The 27,107-nt window shown below is 42.8% G+C and overlaps 2 protein-coding genes across 10 annotated transcripts in view; one reads left to right on the top strand and one right to left on the bottom strand.

Moving 5' to 3' along the window:
* The window catches only part of LOC120870398 (zinc finger and SCAN domain-containing protein 31-like), a 16,202-nt gene extending 11,124 nt beyond the window's left edge, over positions 1-5,078 (top strand). The window contains exon 4 of one of the 2 annotated variants that reach the window (XR_005722771.1): positions 4,609-5,078. The gene's annotated coding sequence lies outside the window, so the exon portion shown is untranslated. Of the gene's footprint in view, positions 32-4,608 lie in introns of those variants that run through there. The other variant, XM_040250061.1, reaches the window with a different exon arrangement.
* A 4,373-nt stretch (positions 5,079-9,451) lies between these two features.
* Positions 9,452-27,107, bottom strand: part of PGBD1 (piggyBac transposable element derived 1) — a 22,222-nt gene continuing 4,566 nt past the window's right edge. For 2 of the 8 annotated variants that reach the window (XM_040249961.1, XM_040249962.1), the window contains 6 exons: positions 25,062-25,471; positions 23,776-23,932; positions 21,349-21,461; positions 19,655-19,754; positions 18,924-19,020; positions 9,452-11,282 (listed from right to left, as the gene is read on the bottom strand). In XM_040249961.1, the coding sequence (XP_040105895.1) occupies positions 9,725-11,282; positions 18,924-19,020; positions 19,655-19,754; positions 21,349-21,461; positions 23,776-23,932; positions 25,062-25,457 (2,421 nt within the window). In that variant the 5' untranslated portion in view covers positions 25,458-25,471 and the 3' untranslated portion in view covers positions 9,452-9,724. Of the gene's footprint in view, positions 11,283-18,923; positions 19,021-19,654; positions 19,755-21,348; positions 21,462-23,775; positions 23,933-24,331; positions 26,836-27,107 lie in introns of those variants that run through there. The other 6 variants (XM_040249960.1, XM_040249958.1, XM_040249963.1 and 3 more) reach the window with 6 other exon arrangements.

Below are 27,107 nucleotides of genomic sequence, written 5' to 3'. Positions count from 1 at the left end.
TATATATATGTAAATATATATAGGTGTGTGTGTATATATATATGTAAATATATATATGTATGTATATATATTTGGTTTTCCTTATAGTTTGGGGACCATAACAACAACAAAAACTAAAATTCCTTGACTGTTTCATTTGGAAACAGAACATTAGCTAAATGCAGACTATTTAAAATAGGGCTTTTTTCTTTTTAGCCTTACTTCAGGGCATGCAGGATCTTAATTCCCTGACCAGGGATAGAACTTCATGGCCCCGACAGTAGAAGCATGGAGGCTTAAACACTGGACCACCAGGGAAGTCCCCAGAACAGTGCTTATTGAATTTTAGAGTATCTACAAATCATCTGGAATCTTGTTAAAATAGATTCTAATTTAAAAGGTAATGGTGGAGCCCAGGAATCTTCATTTTCAACACACTCCCACTGATGCTGATGCTGCTGGTTCATGGAGCACATTTGAATATCAGGACCCCAGACAGTCCTGATGGTCCTTCTACAGCTAGAGGTGTCAGGCAAATTCATTTCCTTCTCATCCTCCCACTGCAATCCCTATGTCTACATGTTGCCCCTACACCTATGCTCCCCACTGCCAGCCCCACCCTCAGAGGAGTGAGATGCCCATGAAGTGCAATGGGCAGGTGGCTGAGGTGGTTGGGAAACCAGGCAGCATTCTCTGCTCTGCACAGGCAGATTCATCACTTGGGAAGTCTAAGTAGTTCCTGTAAACGTTTGCTTTAGGAAAAAGCCGCTGCTCCAGAGCTTCCGCTATGCCTCCTCTCTCCCTTTCACATGAACTCCCAGGGGGACGGGAAAGGAACTGTCCATGTTTTACGAGCACAGTGCAGACCTGCAGTCCTCACTGCCCCCACCCCCTCCAGCATCTCGGGACACAAGGACAAGGACTCAGCGGCATGTCCTTAGCTAGGGTGCTACTACAAACCACACGCACCTTCAACACAGACCTTTAGTTTGGTCCCTCAGATTCCAGCACCAGGGCTCAGACAGCCCTTTCCTGTCTCACCTTTCCAGAAAGGCAAAGAAAAGCTCACAAAGGCGAAAGCAACCATAAAAGAGAGGCTCAAGGCATAAAGGAGAAGAGCTCAGGGGAGGAGAGGAGAGATGGGAGGAAAGGGCCTGATAGGGCAGGGCTGCGACCTAAGGAAACCAAAGGGAGAATTGGGGAATGTTGCTTTTTTTTTTTTTTTTCAGTATCTCTTTCATCAGTCTAGTCCAAAGTGTTCTAGTTGCTGATAACACACTCCGGCATTCAGCCTTAAGACAGTAACATGAAGGATTTTCAGTGCCTATGAGCAGAGGAGCATCTAGAAAAGAAGGGAAGTTCAGACAGGGCACTCAGCCAGTCAGCAGCATCTGCTGAGCACCACTTTGGGCCAGTGGGCACTGTTTCGGGGACTTGGGACACATCAGGGAACCCTGCTTGAGAAAAACAATAAACAGTAAGTATAATAAATGAGGCTTCCCAGGTGGCCCAGTGGTAAAGGATCCGTCTGCCAGTGCAGGAGACAGAAGAGACACCAGTTCAATCCCTGGGTCCAGAAGTTCCCCTGGAGAAGGAGATGGCAACCCACTCCAGTATTCTTGCCTGGAAAATTTCATGGACAGAGGAGCCTGGTGGGCAACAGTCTATGAGGTCACAAAGAGTCGGACATGCCTAACGACTAAGCAGAGCACATAAGAAATAAATGACAGTGTAATAAAGTGTTTTGGAAACAGAAGAAAATGGAGCAGGATAAAGGAGTGGGGTTTTATTATCTTGGGTGGTCAGGGAAGGGTTCACTGAGAAGGAGGCATTTGCGCCAGGATTTGGAGCAGGTGAGGGAGTTGGTGCTGCATGGGAGGGTGACTCAGGAAGGGGATGGGCTGGTGCAGAAGCCTTATCGTGTAGACGAAAATGTTTTCCCCTGGGGTTTCACAGGTGCTCCTCCTCATCCCCCTAGAAGAGGAAGACATGCTATTTACCATTCACATTCACTGCTGAGTAAACTGAGCTTGGTGACATGAAGTGATTGTCACCTCCCAAGCAGGTGAAGTTGAGCAAAGTATTCGAGACTGACGGACTGTCTAGTGCTCTTTCCTACTGCTGCTGCTGCTAAGTTGCCTCAGTCGTGTCCGACTCTGTGCGACCCCATAGACGGCAGCCCACCAGGCTCCCCCGTCCCTGGGATTCTCCAGGCAAGAACACTGGAGTGGGTTGCCATTTCCCTCTCCAATGCATGAAAGTGAAAGTGAGGTCGCTTAGTCATGTCCGACTCTTAGCGACCTCATGGACTGCAGCCTACCAGGCTCCTCCATCCATGGGATTTTTGCACCCAGAAACTTTGTCCTCCCCCAACCCCCCACAGCTGGGAAAGATTGGGGGCAGGAGGAGAAGGGGGCGACAGGATGAGATGGTTGGATGGCATCACTAACTCAATGGACATGAGTTTAAGCAAACTCAGGGAGATAGTGAAAGACAGGGAAGCCTGGCGTGCTGCGGTTCATGGGGTCAAAATGAATTAGTCACAGCGTAGCGACTGAGCAACACAACCCACTCCAGCCCCCAGAAAGTTGTTCTCCCTTATCCAGAAAACGTAGGTGAAACCACTTAAGCAGGTGTCAAGTATTTTGTGTGACTAGCTCTGTCTTGAAAGCAATGCGAATGGGGGTGGCACAGATACCCTGGTGGTGCACAAAAGGAAGAAATGGATGGATTCCTGGAGGTCAGGTGATGCTAATGGTGGGGCGGGAGACCCAGGGAGCGATTACCTTATATCATTACATAGCCAGTAAGTGTTTACATTCCAGTTCTTTATGTTAATATATATGGATGGACTCCTGGAGGTCAGGTGATGTTAATGATGACGGTGCTAGGACAGGAGACACAGGGAGTGAGGGTAGCCAGGTGCAGGACCTCTGCAGGCAGCCAGAGCTGGATGGGAAGAGGAGTGGGGGAAGCTGAGGGGTGGGAGAAGGAGAGACCTGCTTGCTTCTTGGTGGCAGGGTGCTGCTGTGTTGTGGTTGGTTCCTGTCCACTGGTGTGGCTGTAGGTGAGTTACTTCACCTCTCTCTGCCCAAGTGGAAAGACATGAAGGGCATGTCTTTAAATGTTTGCTTAAATCAGGACCTCCATGATATCTACCAGATGTGTTTGGCTGATAGGTCTTGTCTCTTTCAATTAGAGTTCCCTTCTTTTTTCCTATTGCATCTTACTTGCTGGGGCTTCCCAGGTGGTGCAATGGTAAGCACATCTTGCTTATCCATTCATCTATTAATGGACATTCAGGTTTTCCATGTCCTGGCTATTGTAAATAGCACTGCAGTGAACGTTGGGGTGCATGTATCCTTTCAAACCATATTTTTCTCCAGACATATGCCCAGGAGTGGGATTGCAGGATCATATGGTAGCTCTAGTTTTAGTTTCTTAAGCAATCTCCATACTGTTCTTCATAGTGGCTATACCAATTTACATTCCCAACAACAGTGTGGAAAGGTTCCCTTTTCTCCACACCCTCTCCAGCATTTATTGTTTGTAGATTTTTTGATGGTGGCCATTCTGACTGGTGTGAGGTGGTACCTCATTGTATCACCTGTGTTTCTCTAATAATTAGCGATGATGAACACTTCATGTGCCTTTTGGCTATCTGTATGTCTTTGGAGAAATGTCTATTTAGATCTTCTGTCCATTTTTTGACTGGGTTGTTTGGGTTTGTTATTGTTGTTATTGAGTTGCATGAGCTGTTTATTTTGGGAATCATCCCTTATTGGTCACATCATTTGCAACTATTCTCTTGCAGTCTATAGATTATGTTTTTGTTTTGTTTAAATCATGATTGCTTGCTTCATCAAAATCCCCAGGGTGAGCATCAGCTAAGAAACAGAAATCACAGTGTTTTTGGTCACCTATGCACAGAAGTGACATCCCCTCAACATTACTGTATATATTGGTTGTGTGGCTTAGTTGCTCAGCCATGTTTGCCTCTTTGTGACCCCACAGACTGTAGCCCGCCAGGCTCCTCTGTCCTTGGGGATTCCTCCAGGCAAGAACCCTGGAGTGGGTTACCATGCCCTTCTCCAGGGGATCTTCCCAACCCAGGGATCGAACCCAAGTCTCTCACATTGCAAGCAGATTCTTTACCATCTGAGCCACTAGGGAAGCCCATTCTGTTGGTTAGAAGCAAGCTATTTAGAGGTTGTGGGGATTATGTAAGGTTTTGAATACTGGAAACTGTGATCACTGGAGGACATCTTAGAGCCTGCCTACCACACTTTCCTCTCATGTTAAGACTTCTAGTTCTCAAGGACAGTGGGATGATAAAATTAACATATCACATCATTTATGCATTTAAATTTTTGATATTTAAGTGCATCCAGATTGGCTGTCCCAATTTACTTTTCATATCCCTGCCAATATTTTATTAAACTTTTAAATACTTGCCAATCTGTTAGGTATGTAATGGTGTCTTGTTTTTATTTTTAATCTCCAAATATTAATGGAATTATGCCTCTTTTTATATGTTTATTGGTCATTTACATTTCTCCCTTTGTGAGTTTTTGATTCATATCCTTTGTCCAGCCTCCTTTTGGGCTTTTTAATTTTTTTTTTCCCCAGGTTGTACCATGTGGATTGTGGAAGGTCTCTGTTCCCTGACCAGGGATCAAACCTGGACCTTCAGCAGTGAGAGCATGGAGTCCTAACCCCTGGACTGCCAGGGAATTCCCTAACTTTTCCTTATTGATGTGTAGAAATTCTTTATAGTCTATATATTAACCTTATAATTAATATGTATTAAGTAATCCATATTAATATGTGTGTACATTTGTGTATGTGTATACATGTACATGTGTGTGTGTATATATGTGTCATTAAAAAAACTGGACTACCTCTGGAGCATAAGATACTGAATGGGAGTTCTGCTGAATCCCAGACTTCAGGTAGAGTGAACCTGCCACTAAATTATCTGGACTATCTGGAGAAGCAAGAGAAGTCCCAGTTGTGGTCTTGCCAGTTCCCTCTGGAACAAAAAAGGGCTACCTGAGTCAAAGTGGAAAAAAACAGCTTCATATAGAATCAGGAATCTAGCCTGCTAGGGAAGAGTCCCTCACAGCAGGAAGTCTGCAAACAGCACTTCTACCAGGATTTCCTTGGGCCTGACTGTGGCCATCTGTGGGAGATATAGGGGTAACAGAGACCCAACCATCTCTCCCCTCCCAGGAGCAATGACTTCACGAAGATATAAGTTTAGGTCCTTACGTGTAAACTTCGGAGGAAGGCGATTGCCAGGGTTCTGTTCCAGCACTTAGGGATCTAGGTTCCTTCTAGCTTATTTCTCCATCACTTCCTGAGCAGGGACTGGTGTGTATAGCTAGCCTGGGCCAGTTCTGTCTTAGTTTTAGGACTAGAGTCCCTCACCATATCCCTTGGATCACTGATTCTTCTTAACTGTGGAGCCACTTTGAGGGTCATGGTAAGAGTGTAGGCCAGGCTCAGAGAGGGTAATATGCCCAAAGCAAAGACTTTCCAGTGCCACATTTATGCTGCTTTATAAATATTACTCACACTGTCTCTACCTCCTGCATAGCTGGTGCTGATTTGCTCTTTAGAACTCTCACTGTGGATGTGGTTCAGAGAAGGGCTTGGGTGGGGGGCAAGGTGGTGGTGGAGGGAGGCTGTGGTGGGCAGTCAGGCCACATCACAGTGTCTGTGTGTGTGCGCATGTGCGCACGTGTTCAGGCAGCCAGGCTACATCACCGTGTGTGTGTATGTGTGCATGCGTGTGCTCAGTCCCTCAGTCGTGTCAGACTCTGTGACCCCATGGATTATAGCCTGCCAGGCTCCTCTGTCTGTGGGATTTCCCAGGGAAGAATACTGGAGTGGTTTGCCATTTCACCCTCCAGGGGATCTTCCGGACCCAGGGATCGAACCTGTGTCTCCTGCATTGGTAGGCAAATTCTTTATGACTGCACCACCTGGGAAGCCCTTGATATCACAGAACTGTGATCTAAATGATAGTCAGGGAAGCCAGGTAGAGAGCTACAGACAGACTCAAGAGAGATTAAGAGGTGGGTGGTAGGAAGGAATCACAGATGAAATCTATGGTCCCTGGGTGGGTACTGAAGTCATTTATGTATTTAATTATGGAGCCCTTGAGAAGAACACATTTGGAAGGGGGAGATAATAAATACAACCTTTGATAACTGCCAAGTAGAGGATGGACAGAGGGCTCTAAAGATCAAGATAGAAAGTGAAGTAAGAGTTTATCCTGTAAACAATTCCTGCCCACATTAGCAACCAGTATCTGTACTAGTCATTTATCATTTGTTTGTTTATTTACTGGGCATGTGGCACAGTGGGATTGAACCCATGCCCCCTGCATTGGAAACAGTCTTAACCATTGGACTGCCAGGGAAGTCCCTTATCATTTAATCAAAACCCGCATTCTATTAATACTCTTGTAAGTGGGTATTTGTAGATACCAGTATTCTTGCCTGGGAAATTCCATGGACAGAGGAGCCTGGCAGGCTATAGTCCATGGGGTTGCAAAGAATTGGACAGAGCTGAGTGGCTAACACTTTCACATAGATACCAGACATTCCACTGAAAGCAGAAGGCAATCCACCTTAGTGATGTATTTCACAAGGAATAACAGATTAAAGAAAATAACATTTGAGCATCTGAGTGTGGAGTAAGTGAATCTGTTACTGTCATGCATGGCTTACACTTGCACCTCAGCATGAGGGTAATTTCATGCCTGTTGAAAGAATTCAAGTCGGACTACTTGCCATCCAGCCAGGATTGGGAAGGTACAGGTTAGGGTGAGAAAGGAATGCAATGTATGTCACACAAAAATGAGTGAGATCTGTCTAAATCATCAATACTAAACTTCAGCACTAAAGAGTCACAGTTCACATCATTCACCTTCCCACCCCTCCACCCCTAAGTATTTCTCCTTTGGTTACCTGCTCTGATGACTTGAATCCTGGACTCATTTAAGCTCCTTAGTAGTTTTCACCATAGGCTTTATGTCAACTTTACCGCTGCCCTTGCCTTTCTTCTCATGATGATTCTATTGTTACCCTGATTTGCTCCATATTTACTGTTTTCTTGACTCCTTTGGCTTCTGCTGCCAATTTCCACAGTCACAATAGGACACACTTTTCACTTCAGTACTCAAAAGACACTGCTTCAACTCCAGTTTTCCCTTTACAGAACACTCCTTCAACATCCCTGCCTACACACAATTGGAAGTGGGTATATCAGCCTCTGACACCTGTTTTATTTAGATCTTCCTGACCTCATGGAATCTGTCTTGATTTTCAACTATGGATTCAGTGCCATCCTGTGGTTATTTTTATGTTCCATTATCATTTATTTTGAGATTGAATATAGTTCCCTGTGCTATATACAGTAGGACATTGTTGTTTACCTGTTTTATATATAGTACTGCATATCTGCTAATCCCAAACTCCTAATTTATCCCTCTTCCATTCTCTCTCCTTTGGTAACTATAAGTTTTCTGCATCAATGAGTCTGTTTTGTAAGTTCATGTGTATCCTACTTTAGATTCCACATAAGTGATTTTGTGTTTCTCTGACCTACTTCACCTAGTATGATGATCTCTAGTTCTATCCATGTTGCTGCCAATGGAATTACTTCATTCTTTTTTATGGCTGAGTAGTATTTCCTTGTATATATGTAACACATCTTCTTTATCCATCCATTCAATGGACATTTAGGTTGCTTCCATGGCTTGGCTACTGTAAATAGTGCTGCTATGAACACTGAGGTACATGTGTCTTTTTGAATTAGGGCTTTTCACTTGATATATGCCTAGGAGTGGGATTGCTGGATTATATTTTTAGCTTTTAAGGAACCTCCATACTGTTCTACATACTGTGTACTCAGTTACATCTGACTCTTTGTGACCCCATGGACTGTAGCCCACCAGGCTCCTCTGTCCATGGAATTTTCCAGGCAGGAATATTGGAGTGGGTTGCCATTTCCTCCTCCAGGGGATTTTCCCAATTCAGGAAAATCTGCCCATGACTTCTACAGTGGCAGGCAGATTCTTTACTACTGAGCCACCTGGGAAGCCCAGGCTCCATAGTGGCTACACCAATTTACATTCCCATCAACAGTGTAGAAGGGTTCCCGTCACCCCACATCATCTCTAACATTTGTTATTTGTAGTCTTTACAATTTTTTATTTATTTTTTATTATGCTGGGTCTTTGTTGCTGCACACAGGCTTTCTCTAGTAGCAATGTGTGGGCTTCTCATTGTGGTGGCTTCTCTTGTTGCAGACCATAGACTCTAGGCATGCGGGTGCTTCAGTAGTTGTGGCCCGTGGGCTTGAGAGCACAGGCTCAATAGTTGTGGTGTAAGGGGTTAGTTGCTCTGAGGCACTTATGAGACCAGGGATCAAACCCATGTCTCCTGTATTGGCAGGTGGATTCTTATTCACTGTGCCCCAGCAAAGACCCATTTGTGGACTTTTTGATGACAGCCATTCTGAGTGGTGTGAGGTGATACCTCATTGTAGTTTTAACTTGAATCTCTGTAATAATTAGCAACGTTGAGCATCTTTTCACATGTGCCTTTTGGACTTTTGTCTTTTTTGGAGAAATATCTATTTAGGTCTTCTGCCCATTTATCAGTTGAGTTATTTTTCTGTTACTGAGTTGTATGAGCTATTTGTATATTTTGGAAATTAAGCCAAATTTGTGGCTTGTCAGTCACATCATTTGCAAATATTTTCTCCTAGTCTATGGGTTGTCTTTTCATTTTGTTGTTTGCTGTGCAAAAGCTTATATGTTTCTATTTGCTGTGCAAAAGTTTGTTAAGTTTCATTAGGCCTCATCTGTTTATTTTTGCTTTCGTTTCTACTGACTTGGGGGACTGACCTAAGGAAAAAGTGCTATGATTTATGTCAGAGAATAAATTGTCTAGGCTCTCTTCTACTTTTATGATGTCATGTTTTATATTTGTCTTTAAGCCATTTTGAGTTTATTTTTGTATGTGGTATGAGGGTGTGTTCTAACTTTACTGATGTACATATGACTGTCCAACTTTCCTAGTACCACTTGAAGACTGTTTTCTACTTTGTATATTCTTGCCTCTTGTCGAAGTTTGATCATAGGTGTAGGTTTATTTCTGGGCTCTTTATTCTGTTCCGTTGATCCACGTGTCTGTTTTTTGTGCCAGCATTACATTATTTTGATTACTCTAGCTTTGTAGTATTGTCAGAAGTCTGGGAGGGTTACGCCTCTAGCTTTTCTCTTTTTCCTTAGGACTGCTTTGGCAATTCTGGGTCCTTAGTGATTCCATATAAATTTTGGAATTATTTGTTCTAGTTCTGTGAAAAATGTTAATGAGTGATTTGATAGGGATTATATTAAATTCTGCCTGCATTTATAAATGGCATTCCCTAGAAAAAACCACCAGGAAAAAAAAAGGCAGGATTTCATTCTTTAAATGGATAATCAATTCAATGCAACTAATAAAGGATTTCCCATATGTTTATATCAAAATTAGACAAACACAAAGTACCAATGGATTTCAACATTTTTACAGATCATTTGTTATAACAGTTTTTGAAACTCTACATTCTAAAAATAAATATTATTTATTTGTATACATACATCATGTTTGCTTTGGGTACAATCTGCTGTATAGTTGTGACTTTTCTGTGTTTTATTAATGTCTTCATTGTGTCTGTTTCACCTGCCTTAATCTGACATATTCGCATTCTGCTCCAAGTAGAAATGTGCAATATATCTCTGAAAATCCCCAAGGTCTAGAGAGGCACCTGGGTTACAGGCTCTGTGTAGCTGCCATGCATTGCTCATGGCTATGTCAATCATATAGCTCACCAAAACTGAGTACCATTTCTTGCTTCTTATTCTCACCCTGTATTTGGAAGTGATCTGCTCCATTTTAGCTACACCTTCCCTGCATTCATCATACAGTTTCACTATGGATGGTTGACTTATCTGAGGGATCTCCTTGTCACTGGCAAAACAGTGTATCTCATCGACTGGCTCTATGCCAACAGCGTTGGAACACAGACTGATAATACCATCACCATGCCAACGACACAAAATTATCTCATCATTTTCTTCTACTCGGAAATCACAGTACCCCTTCTTCATTGTTTTCATATGTTCTGCACTCATAAGGGGGCATTTTTCAGTCCTGCTCTCACGAATTGTCCCTGTTGCCCTCACCCCTTTCTTCTTCAAGGCTGACACCAATGTGACACTTGTAAAGAAGCCATCAAAGCACAGGTGATATGGATACTGACCCCTTGATAAAAGAACATCAGCAAAATTCATCACGAGGTTTCCACCGAAACCAAGATCAGGATCCTTACCTGCCATCAGAGTTGTTTCTTCTTGATGAGGCTCAAACCAAACCAGATAACCCTCTGTGGTAGCACCACACCAGATTTTATAGCCAATTCTAACAGATTTACCATTCAGAAATTGGTCACTATCAAAGCACTCACACATTGTCTTATCAAAACAGTAGTATTCTTCAAGGGGAGCATATAGGAGAAAGTTTTTATTCATTTGCTTTATGAGAGGCCTCAATTTTGTGAACTTATCATTCTGATCTAGATGGCTATTATCTGCAAAATGCAGGTGTGAGAAAATCAATTCAAATCTATCCCTTCTGATTGCATCTCTAACCAGGTTCTGGTCAGCATCAGACACTTCCCAGTACATCCCCCTTCTGGGACGCTGCACGAGTCCACTCAAAAGCAGGACACCAAACACACACCTCACTTCCTGAACTGTGACTTCCAAGTTGACATTTTTCTGAGAAGCGTAATTATTGGTTTCACTGACAATCAGGTTGAATGTTTCATCATCAAAAAATAACTCAAAGAACTCTACTGGGTTCAACCTTTCACTCTTGAGATTCAAAAGTCCAGAATCCAGTGCTGACCAGCATGGAAAGTTGGGTTTAATATCTCTTTTGGTCCAGTTCTTCTCTGGGACACCTGACCTTTTTAGCCTCTTTGGAGCAGGCTGGGTCTCAGGCCCGTTACCCTCTTCCACATCTGAATCACTAGAAAATGCAAGGCCTTGGAGTAGTTCACTCACTCGAGCTTTGTCTTTCTTCCTGCCTTTTCGGGTAATGTCTCCTGCAGCATATTCCAGGGAGGAGATGTGCGTCCGAGCCCACAAGTCACCCGGGTGACGGTCCCTGAGAGTGTTCAAATGCACAAGTGTCCTTTCAACAGGAACAGGGGTACCACAAGGGTTCTGGGGTACACAGTCTCTGAGAAAGAAAAAACACAGGCTGTAAAAATTCTCAGTCTTATTTACTGACACAGGATAAATCCACCGACACCTGAAGATTCTTCTGTGGGGAATACTTCTCACTCCTCATGTTTCTGTGGGGAGAGCTCGGGCCAGACTGAGCATTTCTGGCCTCCCTTCTTCCAACTCACCCCTCATAATTTAACTGTTGAATCTGGGAGAAGGAACTGGGCTGTCCTCTTTATGAGCAGGTTGCAGACATTCCATGTTCCTTCCCCCAGCCAAGATGGATCAGGAAGGCCTGTGCGGAAAGGGTCTGCAGTCACTATGCATCCATTTAGCTCTGCATCTGAGCAGCTTTATTGGTCTAGCTTCTGTCGGTCATAAAGCTGAGGTTTCTAGAACTATCTGTTTTACTCCTATGTCTCTATCATTTGGTTCTGAATTTGGACAAAGAAATGGGTGGTTATTTACTGAGCCCCCTCATCTCTAACAGACTTTCTGAACAAAGAAGGATTTGGCCTCCTCTAGTTCTGCATTCATCTGGTGGATACACTGTTTTGGGGAGAAACAAAAGAGAAACTCAGACTGATTGCCCTTGAACTGATTTTTATGGGTTTCTCAAAGAAGTGTGCTAAAGTTACTAAGATGAAAACTATTATTTCATACAAGCTTCTTAAATTCTAGAAATCTGCATTTTATTTACTAATGTCCTGTTGGTAAATGGTCTAATTTAAGAAGACATAAGGGAGAAAAAAGCAGTGAAAAAAGTATGGTGTAATATAATTTACAGTACATATATTTATCTGCTTAGAGCATTTATGCTCAGTCGTGTCTGACTCTTAAGTGACCCCACAGACTGTAGCCCACTGACTTCTCTGTCCATTGGATTCTCCAGGCAAAAATACTGGGAGTGGGTTGCCATGACCTACTCTAGGGGATCTTCCTGACCCAGGGATCAAACCCAAGTCTCCTGGGTCTCCTGCATTGCAGGCAGATTCTTTACCCACTGAGCCATCTAGGAAGCCCAATATAATTTACAGTACATATATTTATCTGCTTAGAGCATTTATCATCCTGAATGTCGTTAATATCTGTGTGTATGATCCATTCAACACATCCATCTTAAGAGTTCCCTGACATCCTCAACTTCAGGGATCCTCCTTGAAACCTGTCACTTCACTACACTGAACTTTCCATTGCTGAAAACTCCAAAAGCTCACTCTCTGGTCCCAATTTCTTTTCACTCTAGCCTCCATCATACAGTTGTCCCATGGTACTGGTTCTTCTCTCTCACTCTGACTCCTCCATTCCCTCCTCATTTTACCTCCCTTGCTCTTCCATCTAGACTCCATTATCCATCGCTTTAGTCCCTCTCTTGCCAGGATCATCAATCACCCTGCCCCAGTGTCTGTAGTGCTGGACCAGCAAATTTCAGCACCAGATCAATCCCTTCCTTGGTCTTCTCTATTCCTCATCCAGGAGTGAGCAGTGCCACAGAAATAACACAATGAGGTAGACTGATAACAGCTAATAATGATGGTCTCTGAAGTTCAGCTAGTTAGTCAATACGGCCCAGAAATCCTTCTCATGTCCTCTTGTCCCTTTCTTCCCAGTTCCCCACAATAGGTGTTTCATCACTTTTCTCAGATCTTCTTTGTACTCAGTTCTTGGTATCTCCAAATGTGACCTCTTTTCCTACTCCAAAGAGGACCCAGAATTTTTCAGGCAGAAAGTTGCTCTTCAGAATGATCTGTGACTCTTCTCTCCCAGTTCTTCTAGCCTCTCCAGGCATTTGCATTTTCATTTTCTCTCTGATCTGCCTCCTCTTTATTTGGTAAATGCCGGCTTACTCATCAGGTTTTGTCTCAAATGTTACCTCTTCTGGGATACCCTCTCCAGTATCCAGATCTCAGTTGGGTCCTCTGCTGCAAGATCTATCATAGCTACAGGGCACGAAGGCATACTGCATTGTGTTCTGTGTTCACTTATCTGCTGTACCCTCACATGACTTACTGAAGGTAGGGTCTCTGTATTATTATATGTGATTCTGAATATGAGTGATGCTTACTGAATGAGTGAGGATGTTGAGGGTCACTCAATCTCTGATATCATGATGAAGCCTCAAACCTAGAACAGCCTACCCCTTCAGACTTCTTGTCACATCAAATAGTAAGATATCTTGATTCTCAGAGGCACTGTGAGTCATGGTTTCAGTTATCTGATGTAATGTACCTGACAGACACATGAGCAGATTTATATTCTCTAATTATAGTCCTGAGCTAAGTCACAGTGTTACTTCTCTTTGTTTAGTACCGCTTGGCTCAGACTTCACCAGCTTTATGAAAGATTTCACTTCTCAAGCTTTAAGACGTTTCTCTTCTGAGATTGTAGTCCCTGTTTGCCTAAGACGAACAAATGTCAAGAAGAATTATCATCCCCCGCCCTGCTCTTCAATGTAATTATCCCAAGCTGTTTCCTTTTTCTTCTTTACTCAAGTCTCCGAGGAGTTGGTGGTCTCACCAGAAGCCCACCTTCTGCTCATGATCTGGTCTTTCTGCATCAGGAGCACCTATGCTACACACTCTTTCATTCCACAACCAGCACTCATGTATGTACTATTTTTTTTTTTAATTGATATTGGAGTATGGTGAGTTACAACATTGTCAGTTTCTGCTGTACAGCAAAGTGAATCAGTTATACACATAGCCACTGTTTTTTTTTTTTTTTAAGATTCCCTTCCCATTTAGGTCACTACAGAGCACTGACTACAGAGTTCCCTGTGCTATACAGTAGGTTCTCATTAGCTATCTATTTTATGTACAGTAGGTATACATGTCAATCCTAATCTCCCAATTCATCCCACCCCTCACTTCCCCAATTCCTAACCATAAGTTTGTTTTCTACATCTGTGACTCTATTTCTGCTTTGCAAATAAGTTCATCCATTTTTCTAGATTCCACATGTGATATTATACAATATTTGTCTTTCTGGCTTACTTCCACTGTGTATGACAGTCTCTAGGTCTCTGAAAATGGCATTATTTCATCCCTTTTTATGGCTAACATTGTATATATGTATGACATCTTTATACATTCCTCTGTTGATGGACATTTGGGTGTCTTCCATAACCTGGCTGTTGTAAATAGTGCTGCAGTGATCCCTGGGGTGCATGTATCTTTTTGAATTATGGTTTTCTCAGGTATATGCCTGGGAATGGAATTGCAGGGTCATATGGCAACTCCAGTTTTTTGAGGAACATCCATACTGTTCTCCATAGTGGCTGTACCATTTACATCCCCACTAACAGTGTAGGAGGGTTCCCTTTTCTCCACATCCTCTCCAGTACTTGTTGTTTGTAGGTTTTTTGATGATGGCCATTCTAACTAGTGTAGGTTGATGCCTCACTGTGGTTTTGATTTGCATTTCTCTAATACTTAGTGATGTTGAGCATCTTTTCATCTGTTTTTGGCCACCTGTGTGTCTTCTGTGGAGGAATATCTATTTAGATCTTCTGCCCATTTTTTCATTGTTTTGTTTTAAAAAAAAAAACTTTTAATTTTATATTGGGGAATAGCCAATTAACAATGTTTTGACAGTTCCAGGTGGACAGCAAAGGGACTCAGCCATACATTTATGTGTATCCATTTTCCCCCAAACTCCCCTCCTATCCAGGCTGCCACATACCATTGAGCAGAGTTCCATGTGCTATATAGTAGGTCCTTGTTGGTTATGTTTTAAATATAGCAGTGTGCACATGTCCATTCCAAACTCCCTAACTATCCGTTGATTTTTTTTGTAATATTGAATTGTATGAGCTGTTTACATATTTTGGAGATTAATCCCTTCTCAGCTGCTTTGTTTGCAAATATTTTCTCCCTTCCTGAGGGTTGTCTAACTGTAGGTTTGCTGTATAACGGCCTTTTATTATGTTGAGGTAGATTCCCTCTAAAACCACTTTCTAGAATTTTAATCATAAATGGGTGTTGAATTTTGTCTAAAGTTTTTTTTTTTTGCATCTATAGAAATGATCATATGGTTTTTATTCTTCAATTTGTTAATGTGGTGTATCACATTGATTGGTTTGCATATATTGAAGAATCCATGTTGCATCCCTGGGATAAATCCAACTTGATCAGGGTATATGATCCTTTTAATATGTTGTTGGATTCAGTTTGCTAGTATTTTATTAAGGATTTTTGCACCTATGTTCATGTGATATTGGCCTGTAATTTTCTTTTCTGTGTGTGTGTGTATCTTTGTTTGGTTTGGGTATCAGAGTGATGATAGCTTTGTAGAATGAGCTTGGGAGTGTTCCTCTGCAATTTTCTGGAAGAGTTTTGGAAGGGTAGGTGTTAACTCTTTTCTAAATGTTTGACAGAATTCACCTGTGAGGCCATCTGGTTCAAGACATTTGTTTGTAGGGATTTTTTTTTCCACTTTGGGGCCATTTTATCTTTTGTAAACATAATTTTTTACTTATCTTTGGCTGTACTGGGTCTTCCTTGCTGCACAGGCTTTTCTCTGGCTGCCGTGAGCAGGGGCTACTCTTTGTTGTGGTGCACAGGCTCCTCACTGGTGGCTGCTCTCGCTGCCGAGCACAGGCTCTGGGACACACGGGCTTCAGTAGTTGTGGCATGTGGGCTCTGCAGTCGTGGCTCCCGGGCTCAAGAGCACAGGCTTAGCTGCTCCACGGCGTGTAGGATCTTCCCGGACCAGGGATCCAACTCATGTCTCCTACATTGTCAGGTGGATTCTTTACCCATGAGCTACCAGGGAAGCCCTGTTTGGAGTTTTTTAATCACACTGTTTCAGTTCGTGTGACTGGCCTGTTCATGTTTTCTATTTCTTCCTGGTTCAGTCTTAGAAGACCGTACCTAAGAATCTGTCCATTTCTTCCAGGTTGTCCATTATGTTGGCATACAGTTGCTTGTATTAATAGTAGTCTCTTATCAATGGCACCCCACTCCAGTACTCTTGCCTGGAAGATCCCATGGACGGAGGAGCCTGGTGGGCTGCAGTCCATGGGGTCGCTGAGAGTCGGACACGACTGAACAACTTCACTTTCACTTTTCACTTTCATGCATTGGAGAAGGAAATGACAACCCACTCCAGTGTTCTTGCCTGGAGAATCCCAGGGACGGGGGAGCCTGGTGGGCTGCCGTCTATGGGGTCACACAGAGACAGATGCGACTGAAGCGACTTAGCAGCAGCATAGCATGATCTTTTGTATTTTGGTGGTGTCAGCTGAAACTTTTTCATTTCTAATTTTATTGAGTCCTCTCCTTTTTTCCTTGATGAGTCTGGCTAAAGGCTTATCCATTTTATCTTTTCAAAGAACAAGCTTTTAGTTCTTTGCTATTGTTTTGTCTCTGTTTCTGCTCTGATCTTTATGATTTATTTCCTTCTAAGTTTGGGTTTTGTTTGTTCTTTCTCTAGTTGCTTTAAGTGTAAGGTTAGGTTGTTTGAGATTTTGTTTGTTTCTTGAGATAAGACTGTACTGCTATAAACTTCCCTCTTAGAATTGCTTTTGCTGCATCTCATAGGTTTTGGATCAACATGTTTTCATTGTCATATGTCTCCAGGTATTTTTTATTTCTTCAGTGACTCATTGGCTATTTAACAACATTGTTTAGCCTCATATGTTTGTGTTTCTTACAGGTTTTTTCCTGTTATTTATTTCAAATCTCATAGCATTGTGATCAGAAAAGATGCTTTTATGATTTCAATTTTCTTAAGCCTCAGTAAACTTGTGACCCAAGATGTGATCTATCTTGGAGAATGTTCTGTGTGCATTTGAGTAGAAAGTGTATTCTGCTGCTTTGGGATGGAATGCTCTATGAATACCAATTAAGTCTATTTGGTCTAATCTCTCATTTAAGGTTTGTGCTTCCTTTATTAATTTTGTCTGGATGATCTGTCTGTTGGTGTAAATGGGGTGTTAAAGTTCCCTACTACTACCGTGGTGCTGTCAATGTCCCCTTTCATGGCTGTTAAAGTGCAAGTGTAGTCACCTAGTTATGTTTGACTCTTTGTGAGCCCATGGACTGTACCCTCTGTCCATGGAATTCTCCAGGTAAGAATACCGGAGTGGGTAGCCATTCCCTTCTCCAGGACCATGGCTGTTCAGAGCATCTCAATATATAAGGCAAGTGCTACATTGGGTGCATATGTAATTGTTGTCTTCTTATATTGATCCCTCAGTCATGATGTAGTGACCTTCCTTGTCTCTTGTCTATTTTGCCTGATATGAGTATTGCTACTTCAACCTTCTTTTGATTTCTATTTGTATGGATAGCTTTTCCCATCCCCTCACTTTGGTCTGTATGTGTCCTTAAGTCTGAGGTGGGTCTCTTGTAGAAAGCATATATACAAGGCCTTGTTTTTGTATCCATTCAGTCAACCTGTGTCCCTTGGTTGGAGCATTTAATCCATTTACATTTAAGGTAATTATTGATATATATGTTCCTATTTCCATTTTCTTAATTGTTTTCAGTTTGTTTTTGAAGGTCTTTTTTCTTCCCTTCCTCTCTTCCTCTTTTGTTCTTGTGTTTCCCACCTAGAGGGGTTCATTTAGCATTTGTATAAAGTCAGTTTGGTGCTGCTGAATTTTCACAGCTTTTGCTTGTCTGTAAAACTTTGATTTCTGTCAAATGTGAATGAGAGCCTTGCTGGGTAGAGTATTCTTGGTTGTAGATTTTTCCCTTTCATTACTTTAAATATATCTTGCCACTCCCTTCTGGCCTACAGAGTTTCAGCTGAAAAATCAGCTGATAACCTTATGGGGATTCCCTTGTAATGTGCTGCTTTTCCCTTGTTGCTTTAATATCTTTATTTATAATTAATTTTTGTTAGTTTGATCACTGTGTGGTCTCAGCTTGTTCCTCCTTGGGTTTACCCTGGATGGGACTCTCCTCCCTGTGCTCCCTGGATTTGGGTGACCATCTCCTTTCTCATGTTAAGGAAGCTTTCTGTTATTAGGCCCGTTCTCCTCTGGGGCTGTTCACCTGTGGGTATGCTCTGTTGTGTCCCCTTTTGTCCACTGTGCGAGTTCACAAACTACACTATTGTTGGTGCTGCTCTCAGTCCCACCTTATTAACCCTGGGTATGTGGGCAAATGGCTCTGGTGACTCTCAGGTGGTGTTTTCACCAGGTCACTGGTGCAAATCTACTATTTCCTTTAATTTGTCCATTATCAGCTTCACTCCTTTTGATTCTTGCTCAGGACTCCCCTAATGGAGGTTGAAAATACCCTGCCTATCTTCCTGTCTTAAATCCTTTTCCAGATCTGATATTTCTTTAACCATCATGACAACAGCCTCATCTACAGCCCTCACTCTCCTATCTCAATCCTCTGACTTCTCTATCTTCTTTTTCTGGCATCAGTATCTATAGCTCTACAAAAACATAAGGGAGCCAGGGGAACAGTGATCAGACAAGGAACCAAGAGAGGATTCTTGAAGGCAACCGTGTGCCAACTGAAGGTTTTGTGTAATTATGATATACCGACAGGTCAGTGTCTTGGTGTGGGGCCTCCTATGATCATAGAAGTGTTACTTTTTCTGTATTATTCCAGGGAAGCAGACATTTACCAACTGGTTTCTCTGGTTTCATTCCAATTTTTTACTTTTGTAGGAACTATTCTACATGGACACTTACCTGTTGGCTATTCCTGAGGCCTCAGCACCTTGTTCCATTTCTTCAGAAGTTTCTTGCTTTGTGTTAAAAAATCCATCTTTAGTTACAACTTCTTCAGCTAAAATAACACATTGATAATTCAAATAATTCAAATGTTATTGCCACCTGTATCTAGAAAAAAATCTCCAGGGTAGGGAATAGGATGTTTCAAATTAAAACCAAAAATCAACAGGTGTCCCAGGAACATACTCATAGCAATCCGAAAAACGTGGTGCAGTGTGGGAAGATAGTAAGAAAGGTCAGTTTCCAGGGAGAAGGCCTAATGGGGCAAAGACTATTTAAAGAAAATTACACATAATTTTTAGTGTTCTCAGAGTAAAGAGAACTTCCTCTGACGTGAAGAAGGCATAAGGCAGAGGTGTTTGTGGAATTTCCAGATATTAAGGGATGTGTGAAAATGACAAATTATATGGGACCCTTGCAAAGTGGGAAAAAAGGGAGCAAAGGAGGAGACATTGAGGGCATCAGGGAATACAGAGGGATGATCAGAGAACAGCAAGAATCAGTAGGCTGAGTGACTAGTAATACAAGGTACTGTGATTGTGAGGGATACAAAATGACAGGCTGAGAGAAGTGTGGAGATCGAGCCCAGAAGAAGGGGAAAGAAGAGTGTGTAGGAAATGTGGCTTCACGATGGCTGAGTCAGGGTTAATGATGGGAAAGGTGGACACCAGCCAGAGGCCTGTCCTTACCCATGAGACTGATGTTTGTAATCTTCTCCTGAGCCAGACTTGGAACTGGCCACTCCTCTGAGACAAGAACCGGCGCTGCTTCCTCAGTCTTCACTGATGTCTACAAGGACAACAAATGGCCTCTTACTCTTCACTGTGGTAAAGATAAAGGGACTAGTTGTGAAGGGTGCTGACTACCACACTGCACACCAGTAGGACCAACCAGCAGGGCCTGCTCTCTGAAGGTCTAGAGTATTGTCCTGCCTCTCTCCTACCTTCTGAGGGTTGTCAGCAGTCCTCAGTGTCCCCTGGATGCATCACTCTGGTCTCTGCTTCTGTCGTTACATGGCCTTCTCTGTGTGTGTTTCTGTCATCACATGGCCTTTGTACAAGGACACTGACCACTGGATGCAGGGCCCACCCTAATGCAGTATGACCTCATCTTAACTTGATTACATTCACAAAAAGTCTATATCCAACTCAGATCAGTCACAGGTACCTGGGGTTAGGACTTCAATATATCTTTTCCGGACACAATACAACCCATAACTTCGTCTTAGCCCTACTTCAATTAATATTAATTTTCTCTTTCTCTGGCTGGCCTTTCATTATTTGACTCAACACTCCTTTCATTCTATTCTATTCTAATTCTACTTCCATTTACCCATATCTCTGCCCTTTCATTGCCCAGACTGTTGATCTTCTTACTCTAACTTAATTCAAACTTGATTACATATGGGTGCAACATTTAATTATTTCTTGGAATTATTATGTTCAAATGTTTGCACTTTTAAAATTCATACCCACACAGCTTATGGGATCTCAGTTCCTTGATGAGGGATCAAACCTGGGCCTGAGGCAGTGAGCGTGCAAAGTCCTAACCCCCGAACCAGCAGGGAATTCTTTCTTTTTTTCTTAATAAATTATTTTGTTTCTCCATTATGTTACATTTTAGGATAATTACATTGATTTAAATATACATAAGGCAAGTTTTACTTGCTATACATTTCACTTGCTATACACTGGTTTTCAGGAAGCTACGTAGAGCATTGAGAATAGGAACCCCTGGGTCTGACAGGATTAAGAACCAATTAGAAATCACAGGTGAAAACTGAGCAAGGAGAGGACTACATGAAAACCTGTCTGGAGGAAACAAACTCAGAGGAAAGGGCCTCAATGGGAGACAAACACTAACAAACTAAACAACTCGGACAATGATTGGACCACTACAAATAAGGGAAAAAATGAACAAGAGTCCACTCTGTGAAGATACACAGTACTGCCATTACCATCACCAAGTATTAATTGGGCATGTGCAGAACACTGGGGATATAAAGGAATATGAGGAAGAGGTTGGTTCTCAGACTGCGGAGAGAAACCAGAGGTTCCCCAAAAGAGAAAACATCTGAAACTGGGCATCAAATGAGTGGAGGCACTTCTGGAAACCAAGGGCCTCACTCTGCCCCTTATTCTCACAGCCTGAGATTTGGATGGGCCCTCCGCATACGGTGCGGAATGAGGTGACAGCGCGTGTGTGAGCTCCCAGGTGAGGCGCACATGGTGTGTGATATTCGGTGACAAGGTGAAGGCAGAGGGACTGTGCCACCTGAAAGGCTCTCAGGTGAGCAGTGTGCGTCAAGGGAAGGGCCACGGATGGGTGGGCGGGGGAAGGAGGGCTACTACTGAGGTTCCCACAGCCTGGGCACCCTGCTCACCTGGGACCTGGCTGAGTTCAACCCCAGTACTGCAGCCTGGTCTCTGGGATTCTCTTCCTGGAGAGGGTCTGGTCTCTGGGGAGCAGGCCTTGTGGACGGAGCAGACAAGAGTCCTGAAAAGAAACAGTAGCTTTTACAAGAGCCCTTTGTGGGGGACCCAGCCCCTAAATCTTATGTTTGTTAAACATCCAAGAACTAAGATACAGATCTTAAGTTAGAACATCACGTCTGTTTTCATTGTCAGGAATTCTAGAGCTTTAGTGTCTCCCACCCACAGAATAGGTGTTTATGAACTCATGAGGTGCTTTCCAGTGATGCACTTTCACATACATAAAATAAAAATCAGAAATCACAGATGAAAATAAGGAGAGGAAAGAAGAAGTTGGTGAATAAAGAAACATTAACCAGAGAACAAAGAAGAAAGGTAAGAAGTGGAGAACAGAGACAAAGCCAAGGGGCAACAGGAAAGCAGGTAAGAGAAAGATGAAAAGAGAAAATGAGGATAAAAATATTGAGTTGATAATGGGGGAGGCTGGGTATGTGTGGGAGGCAGGGGGAGATGAGAAATCTCCTTTCAATTTTGCTGTGAACCTAAAATGGCTCTAAAAAAAGTCATACATGTACACTTGAAACTAATAACATTGTAAATAAACTATACTTCAGTAAAAAAAAAAGTCAGACACACAGTCATACATAGAAGAGATGCTAACTGCAAACTAGGAGAACTTTTGAGAATCTGCTGCATTGGAAATCATAATCCAAACAGTGATAATGACTGCACATCACTGCACTGTCACTTGGAAGATTCTTTCCAATTCCTTATCTGTACAGGAGGCGAACACAGTTTACTTTCCAGGGGCAATGAAGACTGAGATAACATAAAAGCCCTCTGTAAAGCCCTTTAAGACCCCATGCAAAGTAATGTACCACTGTTTGCCAAGACGGCAACAATAGAGCAAGTCTAGAATTACTAAACGAAGTGCACAGGGGATATTCTAACCCAGAACATAGCACTACTTTTCTTTGCTTCAACAGTGAATCATTGTGGAATCTTTTTGGTGCTGTTCCTTCATACTAGAGAGGATAAAGCTTGCTAGGAAAATAAAATAGCCTAGCCCATGGTTCACTATTACTACCTAATCTCCCCACAGTGCATATATGCCAAAAAACCAATAGCTTAAAAAGCACAGTGGGAAGCAGTTCTGCTGTCAGAGAAAGGGCTAAGCTAAAAGGGGCAGGATGGCAACAGAAAATGGAAGAGGGGCAAAGAGATCAAGAGCAATGGGAAATCTGAGAGCAAACGTCAGACCAGACTCTGTGATTGCTCCTTATCATCCTCCTGAGGTGGAAAAGCTTTAGGGTTAAGCCTGGGAAGAAGGTAGAAGAATGTTTTCAAACATATATGCTCACTACACACACCACACTGATCCCATTGCTCTATATCTCTGCCAAAGACAGAACAAGACAAAGTGGGCTTAAGTTGCCAAGAGTAAGATGATACCAAGGTCTTTTCTACTTCTCCATCAACATCTAAAATTTAACAATCTGTCTGACACTAAGAATCAGAGCTGAGCATTAAGAGGCTAGCAAAACTCAAGTACTCGGTAGTTTTCATTTTAAACTAGTGTTCCGTGACTGGTGAGAATGAAATACCAAATACACACAAATAACAGTCACTGTAAATCATATTTTTTATGAAAAAAAAAAAAAAAGGCTTCAATGGTACCCAACTATTTTTCAAGTCTGAACTTCCTGGTTTGAATTTAAACACCCCATAAAATGGCCCCAACTAACCTTCCCCCTTGCCCTCCTCCTTTCCCCTAAATAAATCCTACCCTCCAGCAGGAGGGGAGGGAAGGCAGGTAGCCTGGGGAATTGTTCTTCTGTTCATTTGGTCTCTGGTACCCTGGAGAAATGTGTTTGGGTTATGACTAGTAGGCACACAGGTCCTTGGCTAGAGTCTCCAGAATATCTGGGAGGGCCTACGAAGGTATAAAAAGCCCTTGTGAATGACAGAGGGTGCATCTTGAAGGAGGCCACTGAAGAAAACATTACCATGGGGAAAAAGACAAAGTTATGGAAAGCTACCAAGTAAATAAATTCCAGGTGTGGAATTAGAAATGTGGAGTAGAGACATATAGTAAAGAGAATCTTGGTCAGAAGGTCAGGTGACAACGCTGCCTCTGCTGACCCTGGGCAAGTCATTTATACTCTGAGTTTTGGTTTTCCTAACTATTAAGGGAGTTGAAAAGATCTTAGATTTCTAACATTTTACAATTTCAGCTGTTTTTAAAAGCTTGCTTAGGTACAGGGTTAGACAAAAACAAAACTTGAGAACACAGATAAACAAGCTTTCACTTAGAAGGCCACGCACCTGTCAGTGGCCTGTTCCCAGTGTCTTGACTAAGTTCACCCTCTGGCACTCACCACTCACTTCTTGGGCGGTCTCTTGGGGGGACTCTGGAGGCTCACTCTTCAGGGTGGTTACCCCCAACAGGAGCTGGGGGCTCTGACCCTCCAAAGAGGTTCCTTGACATTCTGTCACCAGTAGGTGCAGGTCCTGTCCTAAAGTGTAGACAGAGGCCTGCGGACAAAAGATTCACTTTGAAAAGGCGTCCTGGTGGGAACTGGACTGAACAGCAGTTAGGGACATTCCCCAAGGGAACACCAGACAAGCTTCATTTAGTCCTTAAGTAGCGAGTAAGACAAAGTAGCAAGACACAGACATTCACTCATTTGGCAAATATGGACTGAATGCCTACTAAAGCCAGATTCTGTTCTACATGCTAAGCAAAGAAGAGACACAATACAGGCAAAGAAGCCCTGCCTAGAAAACAAAACAAAACCCCAGATGGATGCTTAAACTAGTGTGTGGAAGTTTAATGGGAAATAGGATATGTACACCATCTCCAAATGTCACCCACAGATTACTAATTACAAAGGGGAAAATGGTAACTTGAGAGTGGAGAAATCTGACATATACCACCTTAACCTCATCAGTAACAGGACGATCCACCACCATGTGCCTCCTGAAGTGATGCCCTAGGAGACCACAATGCCACTTCTGTGGTATTCCAGCCAAAATGTACTACCTGGGTCTTATTGTGAGAAAATACCAGACAGACCCAAATTGAGGGGCATTCCAAAAAGTAACTGATCTATACTCTTCAAAAATGTCATTGTCGTGACAAAGACTGAACAACTGTTCCAGATCTAAGAAGACTGAAGAGACAGCAATCGGGGCAAAACTGCCATAAGGAACACTATTGGGCTATCACGGATCCATCTGAACAAGGACTACGACTGAGGTGATAGTATCATAAAAATTTTAATTTCCCAAAACATGATAATCTATATTCCAGTTATACAAAAGAGTGTCTTTCTTCTTCAGAAACACACTGAAGTGTTTAGAGATAAAAGGTATCTCCAACTAATTCCATTCTCAAATGGTTCAAGAAAAAAAACTGCATAAGCTGTATGGGGGTGTGTGCGTGCACACACAATACGTATGCATACAGAGAGAGGGAGCACTTGCTCACACAAGAAGGGTGGCATATTCCTGTCACAGATGTTAACATTTCATTAACGTGTGTGAATCATACACACAGTTCTCTGCACTACTCTCCCAATACAAGTTATAAATTATTTCAGAGTTAAAAATTAACAGACAAATGTTCACCATTACACACACACCACACACATTCTCTTCCCACCTGTTCTCCTGAGTCTCCTGTGTCTCTCTCTAGACTCTCCAGCGCTATCAATGCATCCTCCCCACTCTCCAAAGAGCACGCCTGCACCCTGGCCTGGAGCTCCTCGGGCAGGATGGTCAGGAACTGCTCCAGCACCAGCAGCTCCAGGATCCGCTCCTTGCTGTGGGTCTCTGGGCTCAACCACTGATGGCAAAGTTCTCGGAGCTGGGCTAGAGCTTCCCGGGGCCCAGGTACCTCCTGGTAGCAGAACTGCCGGAAGCGCAGGCGGCAAAGCTCCCGAGTGTGGGAGCCACTCTCCTGTGAGCTGCATGTCTGTTCCCATGTGGGATCTTCCTCCTTCACTTTCACAAGGCTGTCTCCATTTTCAGGAGCAGAGTCCTGCAAAACTTCATCCATGTTGACCTTAAAGGCTTCGAAAACAGTTCACTTAGCTTTTCCAAATGTACACCAGAGGCGTAAGTATTGATCAGTGACATGAAAATAACAAGAGCTTCAAAAATCTATGTAACACATTTATCCTTTTGTCCCCACTCTAAGTGATGCTCAAAAACTGGGCTTGCTTGCCTGTTTTATCAATGAAGTATACCTTGACTCCTAAGGGAGTAGAGCCCAAAGGGAGCGGATGCAAGAGAAAAAGGGTTAATAAGAAGGCCTGAGCAGCTTATATTTTAGATGGAGGGAAGGTCATCTATCTCCGTATATTTCTCACAGAATACTTTACTTTAGGTGAAGCAGACTTTCAAAAGTCTCCAAGTCTCCATCGCCTAAGATCTGCTGTGATGAGATTTTGTTACTTTTCCCATTATGGGGTGGAGTCTTTTTCTTTCCTTGAATCTGCGTTGGTCTGCGACTTGCTCTGACCAATAAAATATGGCAGATATGACACTGCAAGAGGAAGTGCTCTTGTAGTGCCTGGTACGCAGCCATGAGTCTGCCATGCTGTGAGGTCACGTGGATGAGAACCACAGAGCCCCAGCTGAAGCGGAGCTGAGCCTAGTCCCCAGCCACATGAGTATGTCCGGTAACACTGCCCAGTCAGCCTACAGAATCATAAGAAATAATAAGCTGAAGTTGTCTTACGCCACTAAGTTTGGGGCATTATTTTTTTATGTAACAATAGATAAACAGCAGAAATATTTCAACTTCTGTTTCTCCCTCTCATTTTTCCTTTTGTTATCTGCATTAAAATTCAATATATCTCTGTTCTAAGAACACTCTTATCTATCTGGTTCTGACTTGCCTTTCACATTCCAGACTCACATCTTGAAATGCCACAGGATGCCTCCAGCCTTGGACCTTCCTGCCTTGTTATTTCAACACATCCCCAACTGAAATCAGCCTCCTCAAAGCTGCACTCACTCTGTATTTTTCTATTTCTATTGGCATCACCACCATCCTCCATGTATTCAGGCTCAAAGCCAGCCTACATATAGTGTTCATAATCACCCTGGGTCCAGTCAATTCTTCCTCCAAAATGCCTCTTGCACCCACTCCTTCATCTTCCTTTTTACACCATTATGATTGACAGTCACTATTATCACAATATTTTCTGTGTGGTATTCCTGCTCCACCACTTCATCATCACTGGATCGGTATTTCTTAAAGCACAATTCGGACCATATCTGACAACCTCCACCCCCAAATGCTAATTTCAATTGTTCCTGGTTGAACTAAATTAAAACTCCCCAGGATTCGATCTTAGAACTGAGTTTCACTTATGTGTTTGCCACTCGATAAACATTTATCGAGCACATCATTATTTTCCAGGAGCTATCCCCTTATTAAAAGACACAGACCCTACTTGCAAGAAAGCCATCGTCTTCTCAAATGCCTCGTGTCACTGCCAGCTAATACTCAAATTTGTTCCACCCACCTTGTACTTTATGGCCACGACCAGTCTTCTTACCGTAAATCCCCAAGGCCCAGCGCAAATGCCACCCCCAAACTTCCTCTGAGCCACTCAGGCGGAGGGCGTTCCCATGGAAAAGTGAGCCCAAGCCTGCCTCACCAACTCGCTTCACTCTCCAACTCACAGGTCACAGCCTC

The sequence above is a fragment of the Oryx dammah genome, unplaced genomic scaffold (assembly GCF_014754425.2).
Source record: "Oryx dammah isolate SB20612 unplaced genomic scaffold, SCBI_Odam_1.1 HiC_scaffold_11, whole genome shotgun sequence".
NCBI lineage: Eukaryota > Metazoa > Chordata > Mammalia > Artiodactyla > Bovidae > Oryx > Oryx dammah.
This window is presented reverse-complemented; position numbering and strand designations above follow the sequence as displayed.